General features: G+C 47.3%; 1 protein-coding gene across 1 annotated transcript in view; it reads left to right on the forward strand.

Moving 5' to 3' along the window:
• Nucleotides 1-18,265, forward strand: part of MAP3K14 (mitogen-activated protein kinase kinase kinase 14) — an 820,749-nt gene extending 802,484 nt beyond the window's left edge. The window contains exons 15-17 of the mRNA XM_085650287.1: nucleotides 5,432-5,576; nucleotides 8,776-8,876; nucleotides 14,847-18,265. Coding sequence (XP_085506413.1) covers nucleotides 5,432-5,576; nucleotides 8,776-8,876; nucleotides 14,847-15,017 — 417 coding nt within the window. The 3' untranslated portion in view covers nucleotides 15,018-18,265. The remainder of the gene's footprint in view (nucleotides 1-5,431; nucleotides 5,577-8,775; nucleotides 8,877-14,846) is intronic.
• The last annotated feature ends 907 nt before the right edge of the window (nucleotides 18,266-19,172 follow it).

Raw genomic sequence — 19,172 nt, forward strand, 5'->3', positions numbered from 1 at the left:
TTGTTGCTCACTATTAGGGTATGATAGTTGAAAACAAAGGGAACCTCAATTAGTCTACTACCGGTATGGTTCTTTCATTATAAGGAGCTTTATGTGATCAGGTCGTCTTCTGATCGATGACGGTTATGATTCCATGGCGTTTAAAACGGTAAAGACCTAAATGTTGGAATCTTGTGGGTCATGATAATATGTGCCATGTGATATTATCGTTCAATCCTTCTGTGTCCGTCTTGAGACGATAAATCCAACGTTGTTCTTTTTCAAAAAGAATTTTCTCTGCATTGTGTGATTTTGTCTGTAATGTCTCTAGGACTATCCAGTTCAAGTCATCTGGATCATGGTTGTGCTCAATGTAGTGTTTGTTCATCCTGGTTGTTACTCGTTTGCAAGTCACGTTGCTTCTATGTTCGCAAATTAGAAGTTTTATTTTGCGGCACGTCATCCCAATGTATCCGAGTCCGCAGGGACATACAATCATGTAAATCACATGTGTTGTGTTACGGTTTGTATGGTGACGTAACATCCATGTGAGGTTAGGTAAGAGTTGTAGTATTTAGGTTGATTTTGTGAGTTTACAGACTGAACAGGAGCCACAAGGGTGGTGTCCCACAATGGGACTGAGGTTCCAAAATGCTGTCAGGGTTTCTTTCCTTGTAGTAGGGATTGGTCTTGTATGTACAAGAAGGTCCTTGATATTCTGTGTCTGCTTGTTGGCAAAACGTAGTTTTGGCCATTTTAAGGTGTTGGACGTAAGGATTCTTCAATTTCTGTTTATTATTTTCTTTATTGTATTTGTGGATGTGCTGTATGTTGTTACATAGGTCAGCAGGTCTGCCGGTTCTTCTCGTGGGACAGACTCCAGTAGACATTCTCTTGGCTGATTCCTGGCTCTTTTCTGGCACTTCTTTATCGTCCTCATAGGGTAATTCCTCAATTCTAGTTTATGTTCCAAAGCTTTTGCTTGTGTTTTGTAGTCCTTCAGTTTGCTGCAATTTCGTTTTAGTCATAGAAATTGACTGTAGGGTAAATTATCCCTCAATGGTCGAGGGTGAAAACTATTGTAAGATAAGATGCTGTTTCTTGCTGTTGGCTAGTAGAAAGTTTTGGTTTGTAGTGTATTATTTTCGGTGAAAATCGTGACGTCAAGGAAGTCTATTTGCCTTTTGTCTGAGTAATATGTGAATCTGAGACATTCGTCTCTTCTATTGATCCATCTTAAGAATTCCAGTAGAGCTTCTTGAGAGTCTTCCCAGATCATTAAGATGTCGTCTATGTATCTGGGCCAGAATTTCATCCGTGTCAGAAAAGGGTTGTTGGGGTTCTGTATGTATTGTTGTTCAAAGTTGCTGACGTATAGTCCAGCTACACTCAGAGCGAATGTACTGCCCATCGAAGTGCCATGGCATTGTGCAAAGAGCGTTCCCTCATATTCAAAATAGTTCTCAGTGAGGGCCATCCTGCAACATTCTAGTACAAAGTGTCTGGGGGTTCTGTGTTGCCAATCTTCGGAAAAGAGAATGTCCTCTAGAGTGTCTAATGTTTTTTGTTGAGGTAAGCTTGTGTAGAGACTCTCAACATCGAGTCCTACCAAAAGCATTGTTCTTTCATCGTATGTTTGATCTACCAGTAGGTTGAGGAGATCTCTCATGTCTTTCAGATAGGTGGGTGTTTTTTGCACTATTGGTCTCAGGAATTGGTCTGCAAATTGTGAGAGAGGTTCAAGACTGAACCGATCCCTGAGACTATTGGGCGCCCTGGTGGGGGTGACTTGATCTTATGGGTTTTGGGTAATAAATAGAAATATGGAGTCCTAGGTGATTTTGTCCTAAGGAGATCGGCTTCATGTTTCGATATCCATTGATTAGTTTCAGCCTCCTCGACCATGAGTTCGGCAGTTCTTTGTAGTCTTTTAGATGGATCCACCATTATCTTTTGGTAGAATTTTGTGTCCGAGAGTAGTTCTAGGCATTGGTTTTTATATCCTTGCTTACTGAGGAGGACAATGGCTTCCCCTTTGTCCGCTGGTTTTATTACTAGGTTTTCGTTTTTGCATTTATGCAACCTCCTGATTCTGGAAACTTTGCAAAATCCCTCTAGATTTTTATACTGCCTGTCTGGGGAGTGGGTGAGAAAGAAAACACGGATAATGTGGAGCATGCCTATAATGACATGCTGTAGCTCGACTAACCAGTGGAGTAGTCATTGGACATGACCCGGGTTCCTTCACTGCCTCTGGTAAGGTTATGTTAAAAGGAAGATAGGGCTCTTTAGATGCAGTAGACATTTGTAGAACATCTTTAAGGATGTTGGGACGATGTGCCCGAAGAGCCATGAGGTCTGGGGAGTTAGTTGAAGCTAAGAGGGTCTTCTATCTGTGCCCGGACCTCATCTTGATCGGAGTCTGACCCAAATGAGTTGTAAATTGACTTCCAGTACATGTACTGAGTGCCCTCTTATCTGTGCTGCTCATCTTCAAGGAAGCTTAGTATCTCCCTTCTTGACCTTACTTTGTTGTCTGGGGAGGTGACTCAAGTGATTTTAGTACCACTTGTGCATTAACTGGGCCGATGCGGAGGTTGAAGTCTGAGTTGATCCTGGTGTCAGTGGTGTCAGTACTGGAATAGTAGTCCGGAAGGGAGCCGCATCAGCATAATGTCTGAGTGTGCCGGTGGAGCATAGGGAGCCAGTGGTACAGTTGTCAAAAAGAGCTGAATGATGCCCCATATGGACCCAGGTGGGACTCCAAAGGGGACCATTGCCTTTTGAAATATCTCCACCATTGTGTGGAGAAAGGATGCTGGATCCGTTCCCAGCACCGGAAACTCCGGGTATGTTGCTGTCAGTACTGAGAAAAGTGGAGGCCTATATGTGGGCACCGGAGTCAGTGGCATCAGCGAAGCCAGTTGTGGGGACAGACCGGAGATCCACTAGCTGGGGTTCCTGTGAGGGCTGAGTAGAAGCCCTAACAGGAGTCCTGCCTTTAGATTTGAATATCCTGGAAGACTAGGAAGAGTAATGCTTCTTTTTGTGACAGTGCAGTTTTCCCCTTGACGATTTAAATGAGGTAGAGGAGCGGGAGGGAGATCTTGATCTTGTTTTGGCCCAAGAACAAGATGTAGTATGACAACAGCTTCTGAGCTCGACCGTCACCCTAGCAGTAATTTACCGTCTTTGTTCCTATTTTTGTCTTAGGCTTCTTTTTCATTTAAAGCTCAGACCTCGACGAGTCATGCCTTGACGAAAGGAACCATCAACAACTATCGTCTGTCGAAAATATGTTTGACAAATATCCATTACAGATTCAGAGTATAAAAAATATCCATTATAGATCCGGAGTATGAATCCTGGTTTTGTAGGTATGGCATTACCACATGTACTGCATCAAATTTATTTTCTCATGTGAGATGGAGAGAAGTTCTGTACCAGCCTCGAAAGGCGTGGGAAAAAAACAGAACGGAAGTGACGGTGCCTGAGTGGCTGCTCTGTGGCATGAGTGGCCTCACTGCAACTCCACTTCCGTCATCAAGATGGAGCCAGCGCCACCTGCCGGCTATTGCGAATATTTGTGGATCCAGTTATGTTAGGTTAGGTTATGTGTATTTTGTAAAGAGCACAATAATCCGCAACGGTATCCTGAAGAACGAAAATAATATCCAGTCGGAATTTGGGATATTCAAAGGTGAGAAATCTGCAGGCAAAAGTATCTATCAGAAACCTTTGATTGCTCAGGTATTCAAGGACCCATTCAGTTTTCCAAAATAGGCAGGTGAGTGATTTAGCATAATTGGTTCAAGTTTTACCTAAATAAATTTTTAGTAGTCAATACAGTCCTACCTCCTTATTATGACCATGTCACACTTAAAATCGTTTTTAAAGAAATAAATAGGTCACATCCAAGTTTGTATATTTTTTTTTTTAATGACGGGTAGTTTGAGAGAGCTTAGTTTAATAGTATTAATTACCAGATAAACTTTACCTGCTTTTTTGTGAAACCATAATCCTTGTTTTCTTTCGATAGTAGGTGTGCATAGATTATTCTGGTTACATGTTTCTAGTCTCTGCAACAATCTTTAAAGGCTTATTGGGTTAGCTGTGGAGAGCATCCCCATCGGATAAGCAGGAACTTATCTGTTCTCCTAGCTTTGGAGCGGCACCATCGAGTTTTGAGCTGCATTAGGAGATCCGACATGTATAAGGAAATAGGATGGGAGCTGGGTTTTTTTTGGTGTGATAACTTGGCCGTAACCCTTGTGTTTGACTGTAGTTTATGCTCAAGTTTCGGCAAGATATTATTAATCACTCACCTAATGAGTTTGCACTATAGAGCTTACCGATACACTGGATCAAACAATGTGTTCTAGTCTATGGAGCAAATAAGCAAGCCCAAAGGATCTTATTTAATGCCATTGTGCACTATCGAAAAAGTCATTTTGCTATCGACTGTGAGCATGTTTTGCGGATTCCGGTCTGGGTGAGGTGTAGTTTTCAGTCTGCCATCAGGCTTCCGATTTATTCAAGATCGTTCTGACAAATATCTTTCCCTCTGAATCTAACAAAGTGATTATTTATTAGCTTCTGGGTTTATTAATCGACCCATTCTTGTAAATTGGTGGTAAAACATACCCTTTCCCTGGTGATGAAATACTCCTATGGATCATGATTTTATTATATAATGGGGTCAAAATCTTGGCCCATCTTTCTAGATCTTGCATAAGAATGTCTATTTGGGGGGCTGAGGGAGCTGTTTGGACCAAGGGTCCTGAAAGATTGACATAATTCTATCCCTGACAAATCTTTCAGCTGCTAGATAATCCCAGACTACCTTCACGGGCAGTCTAAGAAAGTGATCACTATTGCTGCTCCTGTATAATCGTTTATAATTTCCTAACTAGCAGACTGGTGTGAGAAAGCTGGCTACAGTGTTTTTTGGTAACCGTTGAACGCTGCATCATCTGTGAAAAAGTACATGGTAGAACATTTTGTAGAGATCTTATTGTCATGGACATTAATTATTTCACTAAATCTCATCAAGGTGCATGAGTTTGAGAACGGTAAGAAATGTTATATATGTGTGTTGATAATTAGATTGGTAAAGGGGAACAGTAAAGGAAGGCTTCAGTAAATCTCTTAAAGTGGAACGGACGCCTAAATATTTTGGCGCCCACCTTCCTCTGCCATCTCTCTTTATTGACATATGAAGGAGATAGAGCATAAACTCTCCAACAATCGACCAGTTGTGTAATGCTAGGGCACGTGGATTTGAGGTAGGCGGCTGGTTTTACTGGGGCAGCTGGCACGACGGAGACCTAGCACCCAGATACCCCCAGGGGAGACAGTGCTGTGCTCTACAAATGCTGATTGATTGATTGATTGATTGTACATTCTGTCATTTGTATGGGCTAAGAACTTTTGCTTATTTTCTTCACTTTAGGACCCACTGAATACGTCCCTGATCCAGAGGGACACTGTAAGCTCTGGTATACACTCCTGGAATAGTCAAGCAGAAGGACAGAACTCTAGCTGGCACTGTCTACTAAGTCGCAGTCGGCAGACAGATACTCCGAGCTATTTCAATGGTAGGAGTAATTATGAACTTGTGCTCTGAATGTTGCAGATTTGCTGCTATTCCCCCACCCCTACACATGCATGTTTGGTATGCTTTTTAGGTCTCGGGACCATCCGGTCTGCCGAAGGCAGAACCGGAAGTCGAGAGATTTAATGTTTTGGAGAAGAGGGGCTTGAACCCGCCCCTCTTCTCCCCTGTTCTCCATTGGCTGGCCTCTTCAATGCTGGCCAGCCATTGGAGAAGAGGTCCCGTCACTCCGATCAGGCCCCGTCCTTTTCGGATCGGGGGCGTGTTTTTTGCAGAAAGTCTCATTATCTCCTCCAGCCAATGGCTGGAGGAGATAACAGCAAAACACGCCCCAGAATCCGAAAAGGACGCTGCGTTTCTCCGAGGCATTTCTGCTCTGGCTCGGAGAAAGGCGGTGGTGTGCTGGTTTTAACATGCCTCTTTCGCACTCATCCTTCCCTAACAACTCAGTCTCTGTACTCTCTTCGTTTCTGTTTCCTTTTCAGTCCTGCCTCGCTTCACGTTTCTTCCCTCCTGCCTTTTATCTCTCCTTCGCCCCTTGTCTTCCGAGCCTTCCTTCTATCCCACCTCTTCTCTCCTGACACCCAGCATCGCCCGTCTGTGGCACCCGAATTACTGGTAAAGCAGCAGTGGTAATAAACGCGAGTTGCACTTCACCGTAAGTTACTCGTCCAACTTGTCTGAGATCGTGTTTCCGGGTTCAGGACATTGCTATTCACAGCTGTAGTGACCAGGAAGGACAAAGGTCAGGCGCCCCTAGTGGAGTAAAGTTAAACAACAACTATCTTCAAACCCCACGTTAGTGTGTGTATAAACATGAGCTCCAAGGCAACTGTGAGAAAAGAAAACTGGAAGTCGCCGTGTTTGGTGGCGCATTCAAACTGTTTTCTAAAACCATGTTCTGTACAATATCGACTCGTATTTTGTCTTTAGGAAGAGGTTTTACACGCTAGAAATTATAATTTTCGAGTTTGACCAATAGTCCCTTTTGACTGGACCCCTAGAGCGATTGCTGATTAAATAAAACGCACTGCCAAGTAGGTTATGGATGTTCCTGATTAAACACAATTCATTTCTGGCTAAATAGTGCTTTTATTCCTGCTTCTAAAAACAGGGATGTCGGACTTTGACAAAGCGCCAGATGTGCCTGTCTTTTTATCGAATGCTTTTTCACGGTGTCACGTGACAAGGCCCCGTGCCCTGGGAGCCTCAGCGTTATTAACCAGTTTCATTTAACCCATATGGGGCCTCGCTGCGCCAACGACACCTGGCGACAGTGTGAAAGTTCATCCCCAGTTAATGGATTTTATGGGCGGGGAGTGGTGGGGGCAGTTGGCCGGGAACGCCCCGAGAGGCCAGGCTAATTAAAGAAGCCCATTTGGCGAGGGCTGCCGAGGTCCTCCACCTTGCAAAAGAGATTTGGAGGCCCCTGAGTTTTTCCGCAGCAGTGACCTTGTGCAGGGGACTTTTTGCTGTTTTCATGTGGCCTCCTCCTGGTTTGTTTTTATCTATTCCAAAAGGTGGGGGTCTGTTTCTTCCGGACGTGTCACCAGCTTGTCCCTGACAGCTCGCTTCTTCGGTTTGTTTTTCTCTTCCATGCATAAGGCTGACTCGCCTCATGTGAACCTGCAGTGAGATCTCTCCCATGGATGAGGCTGCCTCGCCTCTCGGCCCCTGGGCACCACAGGTCGCCTCCTAGTGAGTGAGATCTGATAGCAGAGAGCTCCCAGGGCTGAGCCGGCTTGCCTCCACCATCATGTTAACATGCAGGTCATGCCCCCCCTTCTCACCCCTGATATGACATTAGAAGCCCCCCAGGGCTTAGAGATGGCCCCGCCCCCCACAGACGCTTCCTCTTCAAAGGCATTGGCCGCCTCGCATTATGCCAGGGCTGGGGGGGGGGGGGAGGGGGTGCCATGCATATCAATGCCCCCGCACCTCATGGTAAGCGAGGGCTGCGCAGCGTCTGTCTCATTTTTAATTCATTCACTCGCTGTTATACAGCGCCACAGGCGGCCCCGGGGCCGGTCCAGCGCCCCGAAGCCCTGTGTGCTGGGGGCACCGTGTTTAGGAGATCGTGACTCTTTGCTGTGCGAAGAAAATAATGAACACAAGGGCGAAACTAAAAACTAAACCAAGACAGAGGTAATGAAAGACGTAGTGTGTTAATTTATTTTGACTCTTATGGGGGTTATGTTTAGATGTTGGTAATTGCATTTATCTAGTGCTTGCTACCCTTGACGAGGGCGTCGAAGCGCTTTTTTGTGACATCACTATGTAAATTATGCTAGAAATAGTTATTTACGTTTGGCGCTATTTTGGGGTCTTTACCTTTGATTTCGTCGTGTTTGGTGTAAGACCCTTGACACCCAGTGAGGAGTGCGAGGGCAGGAGGTGATGGAGTGGACCCGCCTGGCACGCAGGGCCTCAGCCCAACACGCGCTGGCCATGTAAGGTCTTGGGACGGATTAGGAAGAGTGCGGGCTGCCATGTTCTGAAGCTTGTTAAGCAGACAGTCCGAGAGTCCCAGAGATAGGGCAATGCTATGATCCAGCCTAGATGTTGTAATTGCCATTGGTAAAGTTAGAGCTATTGGCATTGCTCATGACATTAATTTTGTTTATGTTTTTGTTTTTAAAACATTTAAAGAAACGGCATTGTCATGAGCAATGCCAATAGCTCTAACTTGAACAATGCCGAGACCGTTGCATTATAAATGCTTGTTCTTATACCCCACTACTGGTGCACCACAGTTCCTGGTGGGCCTTACAAATGGAATCTTCCAGTGTCATTATCTGCTTATGGCAGACCAGGTTAACCAATGAGGAACTCTTGAATCTTCATCCTCTGTATTTCTGGAGACCCTTCCATGTTGGCACAGGCCCATATCATTGTACATTCAAAGTCACTGGTAACCTTATGTGTGACAGCTGGCGCGGTGTAACTGTTGCCCTGGAGACATCTTCTCCAAATTCTGTAATGGGTTTGCTTTTACATACTTTATGTTAAATGGGGAATTTACAGATTGTTACCTTTCTCACTGGATACAAATGCAGTGTTTGCTATTTTAGTATGGGGGAAATTGTAGTCTTCTAAAATGGGCAGGAGCAGAGGTAATGTAGAATATAAGTGTGGGAGGCAAAAAATGACCTCCTTTATAATGTTTTTTTTCCCCATTGTAGGAGTAAAGATCCAAGTGCAGTCTCCGAGGGGTGACAGCCTACACATCCGCGAGTACCGTAGGGTGAAGGTGAGAGACGTCGCCTTGGGAATAAGTGGCCAGGTAAGCACTTGAGTTGCTGAGGAACACACAGTTCTGGTAGTGATTGTAGTTGGTGACCTGCCATCCCTAGAAAATGTCTTGTCAACTGCAACTACATTTTGGCATCCCATCCTCGTCGCCATAAATGTAGTGGGCTGGCCCCACATGTTCAGGTGATGAAGTTGACGTAGCCAAGATGATTTTATGTAATTTATTAAGTCCATAAGTAGAAGTTACAGCAAGCTAGAACAAGCCCAGAACAGGCCCCATCAGGAGCAGCCTCCTAGCTGCTCAGCCCATCTTCCCAACTGTCTCACACACACACAGGCACCCAAGCATTCCACTCACACTAACATTCTACGCGGAACACTCACACTGGCTGAGCAGCTAGGTACAGAATGAAAGGGAACATATTAACATGACCTGAGGCTACTACACCCCCCTGACTGCTGTTCTCCATCCTTGATCCAGTTCTGGTTTTCCTTCTATTCCTGTAAGATGTGGGAAATATGAATAAATGCTGGTGAAACGTTTGTCTATTCAGTCAGGTGTTTACTGTTTGTAGTAGCTGTTGCTGTGTCATGCTGTGCTGGAATTGAGCCTACCATGAACAAAGCTGTGCTTCATAAGATAGTTGTCTGCTTTACTACTTGAACAGACAAATTTGATAGAGACTACAAGCCGCAGATTCCTTAACGTAGAATTATCCCCAGGCGTGAGACTGTATCCAGATTTTTTTTTGCCACAGCATCTCTGCGCACCGGGGACGGTACCACGTGACCCCGCCCTGACGTCCGCGGACGTGACATCAGCGAGGTCACATAAGTCCCACCCCGGTGCGCTGACGTCCGTTTTCCTTCTTTTCCGCGTGCAACGCGGATCCGGAGTGAGTTCCCTTGACCTGTTTTTAGGCCTCTTTTAACGCCTTTGCATTGGGAATAGTGTGCAATGCCTTCGGGTTTCAAGACGTGTGCTTCTTGTGCGCATCAGATGTCGACGACGGACCCTCACCCTAGTTGTATGTGGTGTTTGGGCGAGCACCATGATCCTACGGACTGCGAAGCTTGTCAGCATCTCAAGCCGAAGTCCCGGCGGGAGCGCCGGATGAAATTGCTTTCTGCCCGCTTGTCTAGATCGGTCTCGTCACAGCGTCCGTCTCCTACCTTGTAAGGGTTCAGAAGCCGCCAATTCCGGCTGCGGCATCGTCCTTCACCGAGGCCCCACGGGTGTCGCTCACCCGCCGGTTAGTCCTGCAGCTTGCCACCGAGGCCCTGTCCTCCTTCTGCAGAAGGCGCGGGTTCCTCTCGGGACGTGCGCCCTAGCCCGTCGCCACCCTATCTGCCATTTCCTGGCATTGGGGCGACAAGGGCCCAAATGAAGGCCTACGCTACGGCTCTGCAGGCTTCTTCGGACCCCCCCCCTCCTCTTCCTGAGACATCCGAGGATCCCTCGCCATGAGCGGGGCCTTCTGTGGTCTCGCCGGTGGCTTCCCCCCCCCGGCGCCGACTAATTCGGCTTCAGGTTTTGGAGGTGTGGTGTGGTCGAGGTTCGGCCCTAAGGGGTTCCCCTCTTCGACCCACGGCGTCCCTGCCTTGCCGCAAAGCCCCGCGGGGTTCCCTGTGGTGTCGCAGGAGGTCGCCGGGACTCACAGTTCATCCCTGAGTCCCCCTCGGTCCTCTGGGCAGGCGGCTGTCTTACCGGAGGCCGAGCCGACGCCTGTCCGGTGTCGACGGCTTTCCTCCCCGGCCTTGGCAGCGCCGCGGGTGGAGGCCCGGACCCGGGGCGCCTCCCCGAGCCCCTCTCGATCCTCTGCGCAGGTGGCTGCCTCATTGGAGGTTGAGCTGGCGCCGTTCATTGGTCACTTCGGCTCCGACCCCGCCCCCTTCTCCGATGAGGCACGTGGTGGTGGAGGTCGACTCGGCAACCCTGGTGGACACTTCGGCGCCGATAGAGGACACACCGGTGCCCGTGGCGAACTCCCTGGCGCCGTACCAACGTCGGATCGTCGACTCTTCTCCGGATGTCCCTTCCTCTCCGGAGGATTGTTGTCTCCTTGTCTCCTCTTCACCGGAGACTGGATGCCACATCGTTGCATTTTCCAGGGCGGGTTCTATGCCGTCTCCGCGTCCACAGCCCACGAACCCGCTCTTCCGCACCTTGCAGTTGACTGCCCCGCAGGCTTCTCTGCCTTCTCCGGAGACCCCTCAGGCCCCTCACTCGTCCCCCCCCCCCCCCCCCACGACGCCCTACGGAGGCGAGTGTAGCCTTTGTCCGGGCCATCTCCACGACCACCGGCATTTTGCAATTGGGCTACCCGGTTACTCCACTCCCAACGGACCACTTGTTGGAGGTTCTCCACCAGGGCTCTGGTGGAGGGGAGCCGCTTCTCCCATTTGAAGATTCGCTCCACAACTCTCTTCTGGGGGCCTGGGGGTGTCCTGCTACGGGGGATCCGGTGCCTCAGCCGCTCCTGCCCTGCATTATCCAGTCTGCCTTTTTTCCCACCCATCTGCCCAGGGCACTGTCCTGCAGACTGCTTTTCCTTCCTTGCCTTCGGTGTTGCTGTCTCCGTCACGGGAGGCCCGGTGGTTGGACTCCTGGGGGCGTAACATTTTCGCTTCCACTAGTGCTGCTCTGCGTGCGCTCAACACACTTTGTGTGTTGGCCAGGGCTACTTCCGACCTGTGGGATTCCGTGGAGTCTCTTCTGTCTCGCACCTCCCACGAAGGTGCCCGTGCTGATCTGCGGCACCATGTGTGGGATGGTCGGGAGTTAGCTTCATTTATTCTCCGTTCGGCCTTGGATGTCTCTAATTCTCTCGCCTGCGCTACGGCGAATTCTGTGGCCTTCCGCCGCCATGCTTGGTTGCGGAATAGCGTCTTTCCGGAGAATATTCAGGAGCGTCTTGTTGACCTGCCTTTTGATGGGATTCTGTTGTTTAACACCCACGAGGACATCGCTATTCAACGACTCCTTGTGGGGCTCCGTCCTCCTCCCCCTCTGTAAGCTTCGGCTTGTCAGTTCTCAGGTGTCTTATGGAAGGCGTTTATCCCACCTTTCTCTTTGGGGCCTTGTGTTTCGGTTGGCCCGTCTGTGTGCTGTGTGTGGCTTGGAATGCCTTCAGGGTCCTTACGTTGGCCCCTCTGTTCTTTTGGCTGCTGGTTCAGCCCTTCAGCTTTTGTGGTGAGTGATTTTTGGCTGATTGTTAAGCCGCCTGTGGTGTTATCCACAGGTCTTTTATGTTCTTGACCTCTGCTGTGGGTTTCCCTAAGAGGTCTTCCCCTGTTTTGTTCTGGAACGTGTCATACCCTAGGTGGGGTACTTGTTGGCTATTGTATAGCTCTGTCCTAAGCTGGACGGGTGCGGATACCTTCTCGGGTTCCTCGCGTTTTCCTGGCGTCACTGTATACCGCTTGGTGCGGTCTCTCTTTTTCTTCCGCCTTAGCTCAGCTTGTGCTGCTCCAGGTTCTATCCCGCTCAGTATCCAATGGTGTTTCTATCCTTCTACAAGGTTTGCCTGTCGTCCATTTTGCCCTTTGTTCGTGCGGGATATCTGCTTCTGTGCGTTTTGCCTTCCCTCTTGAACCTCTGGATTGCCAGACCGACTTTTGTCATGCCGTCTACGGCGTCGTGTCTTGGTGTTTCCACCTTGTTATCTGACGTTTCGGCCTGTGCCTCTGCCTCGTGTTCCAGGGGGGCTAGGTTATTCCTGGTGCTCTCCTGTGTTCTGGTTGCCAGCTTTCGGTCTGTACTACATATGTCTCACTTCCCGGGGGGCCGCTTTGCGCCCCCCCCCTTTACCCCCCGGCTGCTTCTTGGGGGGGGGGGGGGGGGGGGGGGGGTTCTTCTCCTCTTAATCGTCTGGCCGGTCCCACTTCTCTTCGTGGGCCGGGTGCTGCTACTGGGACGGTCCTTCTCTAGGGCTTGTTCTGGGGTTCCCTTGCCTCTGTCTTCGTCTTGTGCTCGGCACGCTACTTCATACTATTTACCAGCTGTCTGCTGCGCACACCTGGTAGTTATGGTCCACCTCCGAGGGCCTCGGCGTGTAACCGTTTGCTTCTGTCCCTTGCTTTGCTGGAGCTTTGCGCGCCTGTGTCTTCCTTCTCACGTCTGCGCTTGTCGGCTGTGGGGCCGTTCCTGCCTTGTTCCCTGCCTCGGGGCTGATACCCGTTCAGCTGTCCCCTTTGCTGTGTGTGTTCTCCTGAGGCGGGCTCTGCCTCCGTTTCTCCTCGGATTTGCGGGTGGTTCTTTTCTTCCTTTGGTACTCGCTTGGTGCCGTCTGTCCCTCCGGGTTTTCTGGCGGACGCCCTGTTAGCCCGGGGTAGGCTTGTGGTATCCTGACCTTCCGTTCTCCTTGTTCATGCTTCCTTCTGCTTGGAGGGGGCTGGGCCGTCCTTCCTGTCCCCATGACACATCCCCTGTTGGGGCCCTGTGTTGTTCCAAGCTGGTGAGGTTCTCTCGCAGCCCTCCTCCCCTCTGGGTATGGCTATGGCTAGGGTATCTATTCTATGTTAAGGAATCTGCGGCTAGTAGTCTCTATCAGATGTACAAGTTACTTCCCTTCGGTAATGATGTACCTGGTAGAGACTATTCTAGCCTCAGATTCCTTCACGGCCCGCCCTTCCTCCCCGTTCTGCGAGGACCCTTCAGCTTGGTCTTCTGCACTCGCCTCCCTCCGGGTGGCATTTGTTTTCTGCGGGTGCCCTTTTTCTCTTCCTCCCTGGCGGGATGCTTCGTTCTTTTTATTTGTTCCACTCCTTCTTTTCTGTTAATTGGACGGTAGGTTCATGTGTACTTTTGCATCCCTGCACCCTGGTTCTTCCAGTGTGGGGCCTACTCATAATCTTCTCCCTTTTTTCATTGCTTGGGGTTTCTGACTCCTCTGCAATCCTCTGGGTTGGGGTCTCTTGGCTGTGCCTCAGCCCTTAGCTTTTTACAGGGGATACGACACTGCTTGATAGTGTTGTCTTGGGTTGATTTGTCGTTACTCATCTGTTCCGGACTTGTTGCCCTTCACTGTTAAAGATTGTGGTTGCAGACTTTCTGTCGTCTGCCACGACATTTTTCACAAGTTTTTTCTGCCTCCATGGAGGATATTGCCTCGCTTTGCAGGGTTGCTTCTCAGAGCGGTGCTCTGCTCTTTCCTTTCCATGACTTTCAGTAACGCAGTGCTTGGCACTGTCCCTAATGGTGCTGTTCCTCACCATTCGTTTCTTCCCTTTCTGTTTCACGGAGTTTTTCGCACACTGTTCCCATACTCTCACAGTTTTGTTTGTGATGGCTCCGCGTTGTGGCGCGGAAAAGTTCTCCGAAGAAAACTGACATCAGCGTGCCGGGGTGGGACTTATGTGACCTCGCTGACGTCACGTCCGCGGACTATGTCAGGGCGGGGTCGCGTGGTACCGCCCCCGGCACGCAGAGATGCTGTGGCAAAAAAAATTCCGGATCCAGTGTCACGTCTGGGGATAATTCTATTTTAAGGAATCTGCGGCTAGATCGTCTCTACCAGATACATCGTTCCCAAAGGTAAGTAACTTGTACTTAATAGTAAAATGTTCATGCTTGCTGCTATGCACATATAGTGTATACTAGAGAACTTTGCACCCAATTTGTAATTGATAACAGACTCCCCTTCAGAACGAGAGGTGAAAGTTGGGATGTATGTGTGTTTAACGTGGAAGCCTTGCACCAAATGTGGAATGTTAAATCAATCCAGATTTCTGTGTGGTATGTTACCTTTGGCTGTCACTGAACTGCTACCTCATGTCAGTGCAATTTTCTTTTGCTTGTGGATGCTTGTACCCCTACCACTGGGGCCTGTTGTGCGTAAGCCCCTTCATGCACCTTGTGGAGTGCACCATTAATCCAGGTTCACTTTACAGCTTGCAGGGTACATGCTCAGTTCATTCCTTCTCCAAATGCTAATGTGTCTGAGATGGCGGTATTATGGATGGCTAGAAGTCTGACCATCTGCTTTGCAATGATCCACAGATTGAAGTGTCCGAATTCAGCCTGATGATTGATGACCAGCTGGTGGAGTATGATATGGAGGTCCCAGACTCTGGAATTGAGCTGTATTGCACCCTGGCCCCAGACTGCGCGACGGGTTGGACCTGGAGAGTGAAGAATGGAAAGTTGGAAAGGAGACCACAGGGGTCCTGAAACACCTGAACCTCCAACAGAAAAGACTCTAAGCCATCCTGCTTCTGCGCAGAATGTGTAGGAGGGCTTGGGAGACTTATGAAGAGTTGGATTTCTACAAGTGCCTTTGAGTCTCAATCCTTGAGCTTATGATGTTTGTTGTGATAACTGTCTCCTTGTTGTAGTTTCTCAGCTATCCAGTGGACACATATGCATGCAGCAATGCTAGTAGTGTTGTGCCCTGTTCCTGCTGTGTATTGTCGACACTATTATTTGTTTTACACAGGTGTGGAATTGGAAGTTGAATGCCGATCTATGAATAAATAAGTGCACGAGAGTTGTAAAATATGCGGTATTCTACCACTGTAAACCTGCACAGAAAGTACATAGATCGGAAGTCCTGAATGGCATACTGGTTTCTGAAGTCCCTTCGTCTATGCAGTGATTCCCCTGCCCCATTCTTTTCAGTTTGTTTAAGCCCAACATGTTAATCTACTGTTTTTCATCCTAAATGAATCGTTAACCGGAGCCAGATCTCCCAAGAACATGCATTAAAAGTACCTGTTGTTCGGTTACAAATGGCGGGGGCCTACAGTTATGAGATAGGGTTTCCAGGTTCCTAGGGTTGTCAGGAAATTGTCATAGTGCAAATAAGAGGTACATAATGGTGATGAGAGGATTGCTTACATTGATTTTGTCCAATAAAAAGTAGCTGGGCTATATTAGAGTTCAATATTGTTTATGCCCATTATGCCACTAGACAGAAACCGGCCATACGTAAATCAGCCTTGGTTGTTCTCCAATAGGAAAATCAGGAACTACCAGTCCAGGTGTTTTTTCAGCTGGGAACATAGACATCCCCAAACCGATTTAGGCCGCTTTATGCGTCATTAGTGAAGAATAGCCAGGGCCACTGGAGTTATGCAGCAGGAGAGTGACAAATTATGCGACCGTGTTGAGCAAATTATGCGGCAAGAAAAAGCAACTTATGCAGCGTGATGCAGCTTTTTTTTTTTTTTATAGTATTCGTTATTTGTACTTTTTACACTTGTTTAATAATTACTGGGTATTGGGTGCACCTCATTAGTACTAGCTTAATACCTAAATATAGCAATAAGCAACAGAAATGAGACCAGTCAACCTTTGCTAAAGACCTTGCAATGCACAGTAACACGTGCCGCTACGGTTGTAGTAACTGTTGAAACATTTGAGCCAGAAACAAAAAATTTTGTTGTTGAAATCTGCAGATTATGCAGCAGATGATGGATTATGTGGCAAATCTATAATTATGTGAAAATTGCCGCAGGCTGCACTATCGCAAAATTCCAGTGGCCCTGAGTATAGCCTGATTTCTATTGCACAGTGAGCACTTGACCCATGTCCTTGCATACCAGTCACACTTAGTGCCTTGCACTGAGGAAAACAGAAAGGAGATGGGTGAAATACTTGAAGTAATTTTAGCCACTGGTTATTACTATGGCTGCATATGTTCTCACCCTGCATCTGTTTTTTCTCACTACTGCTATTTCTCCCACAATCTATTTTTAGAAGTAGGTTAAATTTAAGAGTTCTGTCCCACTGTCTGGCTCCTTTTCTCTGCTTGGATCAGGTATTCTATTCTCTCACTCAACATAATTGTTCTCTTTCCCTTGCTTCCTCTCGAAGTCTGGTTCTCTTACTGCCCGATATGCTTTAAACGGAAATTAAGATATTTTGTTATTATTGAGCATCATAATAATCTGTTATTACTTTGCGACTAGTTTTTCACCAGGTCTTTGGGAAAGCCTTAGTCTACAGCCCCAGCTCTTTGCCTGTTTCCACTTTTGCTCTTTCAGGGTTGCCTTTTAATGGCCAAAGGTACACTGTAAGATCTTCAGCCTGGCTCTTTCTGCTGTTAATCTGCTGTTAATCTCCTGTTCCCCAAGCAGAGACGCAATACACTATCAAGAGGCTCACTACAGGAGCATGAACGATGCCAGTCTGAGCACTGTGTGTGGTTACATCTCCTGCATCCACCAGAGGCTGTGGAGGTGTTTGTGGCAGCATTCTCAAGGAAGCTGTGAATTAAAACACAGTCCCACCAAAAGATACTACAAAGCACTACATTAATTGACCTAACCGAGCACCTTTGAAATGATGATGTCTTTATGCAGCACTGCATGGACAGCTGAGCAGCAGACCTCACACTACAATGGGCACCTTGTGGTAATCTTTCTACAGAGGTTACTCAATGAAGGGGAACGAGCCACAGATCTGACTGATAATAGTAACCTCCACTAAGAATTGGCAGAAGGACTGTGCACTCTTATTTCTAAACAAGATTGTCATGTACCTTTTCTCATTATCTGCAAACTCTCAGTTGCCGTTGGCAATAGTTATAAACCGTAAAATATGTCCACTGGTGGTGCTGACCCAATTATTCTGCCCCTGAAAAAGGCCCACTGTTGGTCCTAATGTACTTTGTGTTCCATATTTTTTGTGTGCAATTTGTTTGCACTTTATTTCACATAATCTGCGTTCCAAAATTTGCAGATATGTGCTGTTGCACACCTGTTTGATGTCTGGTGCAAGTCACTTGTCCAGTTTGTTTATCCTTTACTCGTTATAGTAAAAACAAATTACAAATACCACAATTCACAGAAACAAAGAGGACTGGGTAGTTACTTGTGCAATGTGGGTTTATTCTTAAAATGCATAAAACTGTCCGGCCACTGCGTAATCTGTGTAAAAAGGAATGCAAGTACCTCAGTTAAGTTATGGTGCTGTAAAATGAATATAGGGGCCAAGTCCTTGTAAACACCTACTCAGATGGAAGTACTGGTTATAAAACAAGCCAGATCATGGTTGTACCATCATGGGGTCCTCATGGGCCTGAGAACACTTATTGTGGCTTGCCGCTGACACCCTGTGTCTTTTCTGGTGGGTCTAGTGGAGAACATGCCTGCTTGCATTCTAAGGCGAGTTTTACAAACAGCACATTAACCCATTCTTGATTTACCAACCTGCCTATTTGCATATGGGAAAAGGCCTTGGGTCTCCATGGTCTACCCGTCTTTTTTGTCTAAAGCAGCTCCTGATGTATACTGTCTCTGCTTTCATGCTGGTCTTTTATGAGGCTTTGCTTGTTTTGTGACTGTTTTAGAGGACACTGTTTAATCTCATCTGTTTTTCCTGTATTTTAAGTTCTTAAGTCTTTACACATTTTGATTTTTGACTTAACAAAATGTGCTTTTATCAAAAATTCATTAAACTAATACAATGGCAATTCACTTTATTTGAGCACACTTTTGTCAGTCTGGAGAAAGACCTTCCAAACCAAATTAAAGGTGTGTGTGCTTAAATACAACCATAAAACACATGTTTGTGGTATGTTTAGCTGTAGATACTCATTCTGCACATACTCCCACCATTTATTGTTGGGCTCGCACGTGTGCAACGTTTTCTTTGAAGTAGTCTTCGAGTCACAAGGTATGGTGACCTCATCTATTACTGGTAATGCACATCAATCAACTCTGATATGTACAGCGCAGCGAATCACCCATGAGGGTATCCAGGCGCTGGGATCACTCGAAGATAGAAGGAAATAAGCATTGGCATAGCCAATAGGTCTCGCCTTCGGGACCTTATAAGTGTTTAGCCATGCACCGGTTGATGTTGTAGAACCAAGGATATTGTGCTGCATAACTAAATGTTTATAAGGGCCCAAAGGCAAGACCTATTGGCTATGTTTTTCAATAGTGAAGGCAGTAATCCTGGTTATTGTCAGGGTGAATGTGCACACTGAGCAGCATTTGCTGCTGCTTTTGGGCCAGTCCAGACCTGGTTGCATCTTTTTGTTATTATGGTGGGGAGAAGGGTTTACATTACTTATCAGGTGACATTTGTGTCAGAGGGTGGCGCCCTGTGTCACATGACACCAAGTACTATAATGTGACCTATCCGTAGCTTGCGCTTCATGCGGACTGTAACACCGTGAATCCAGACTTGTTAATCCTAAATACTTGAGCTGCTGTCGCCCTTCATTTCTTTCAACTTTCCCTTTAGATTTATTTATTTCTGAATGGTGAAAATTTCTATGACGTACAGATAAGCCAGAAAGAACCACCACGGAGGCCGCAGTTACTAGCAGTACATGATAGCGATAGTTGGAAACAAAATCTATAGGGGCAGAAAAAC

The sequence above is a fragment of the Triturus cristatus genome, chromosome 1_1, assembly GCF_964204655.1.
Source record: "Triturus cristatus chromosome 1_1, aTriCri1.1, whole genome shotgun sequence".
In the NCBI taxonomy this organism is placed as follows: Eukaryota; Metazoa; Chordata; class Amphibia; order Caudata; family Salamandridae; genus Triturus; species Triturus cristatus.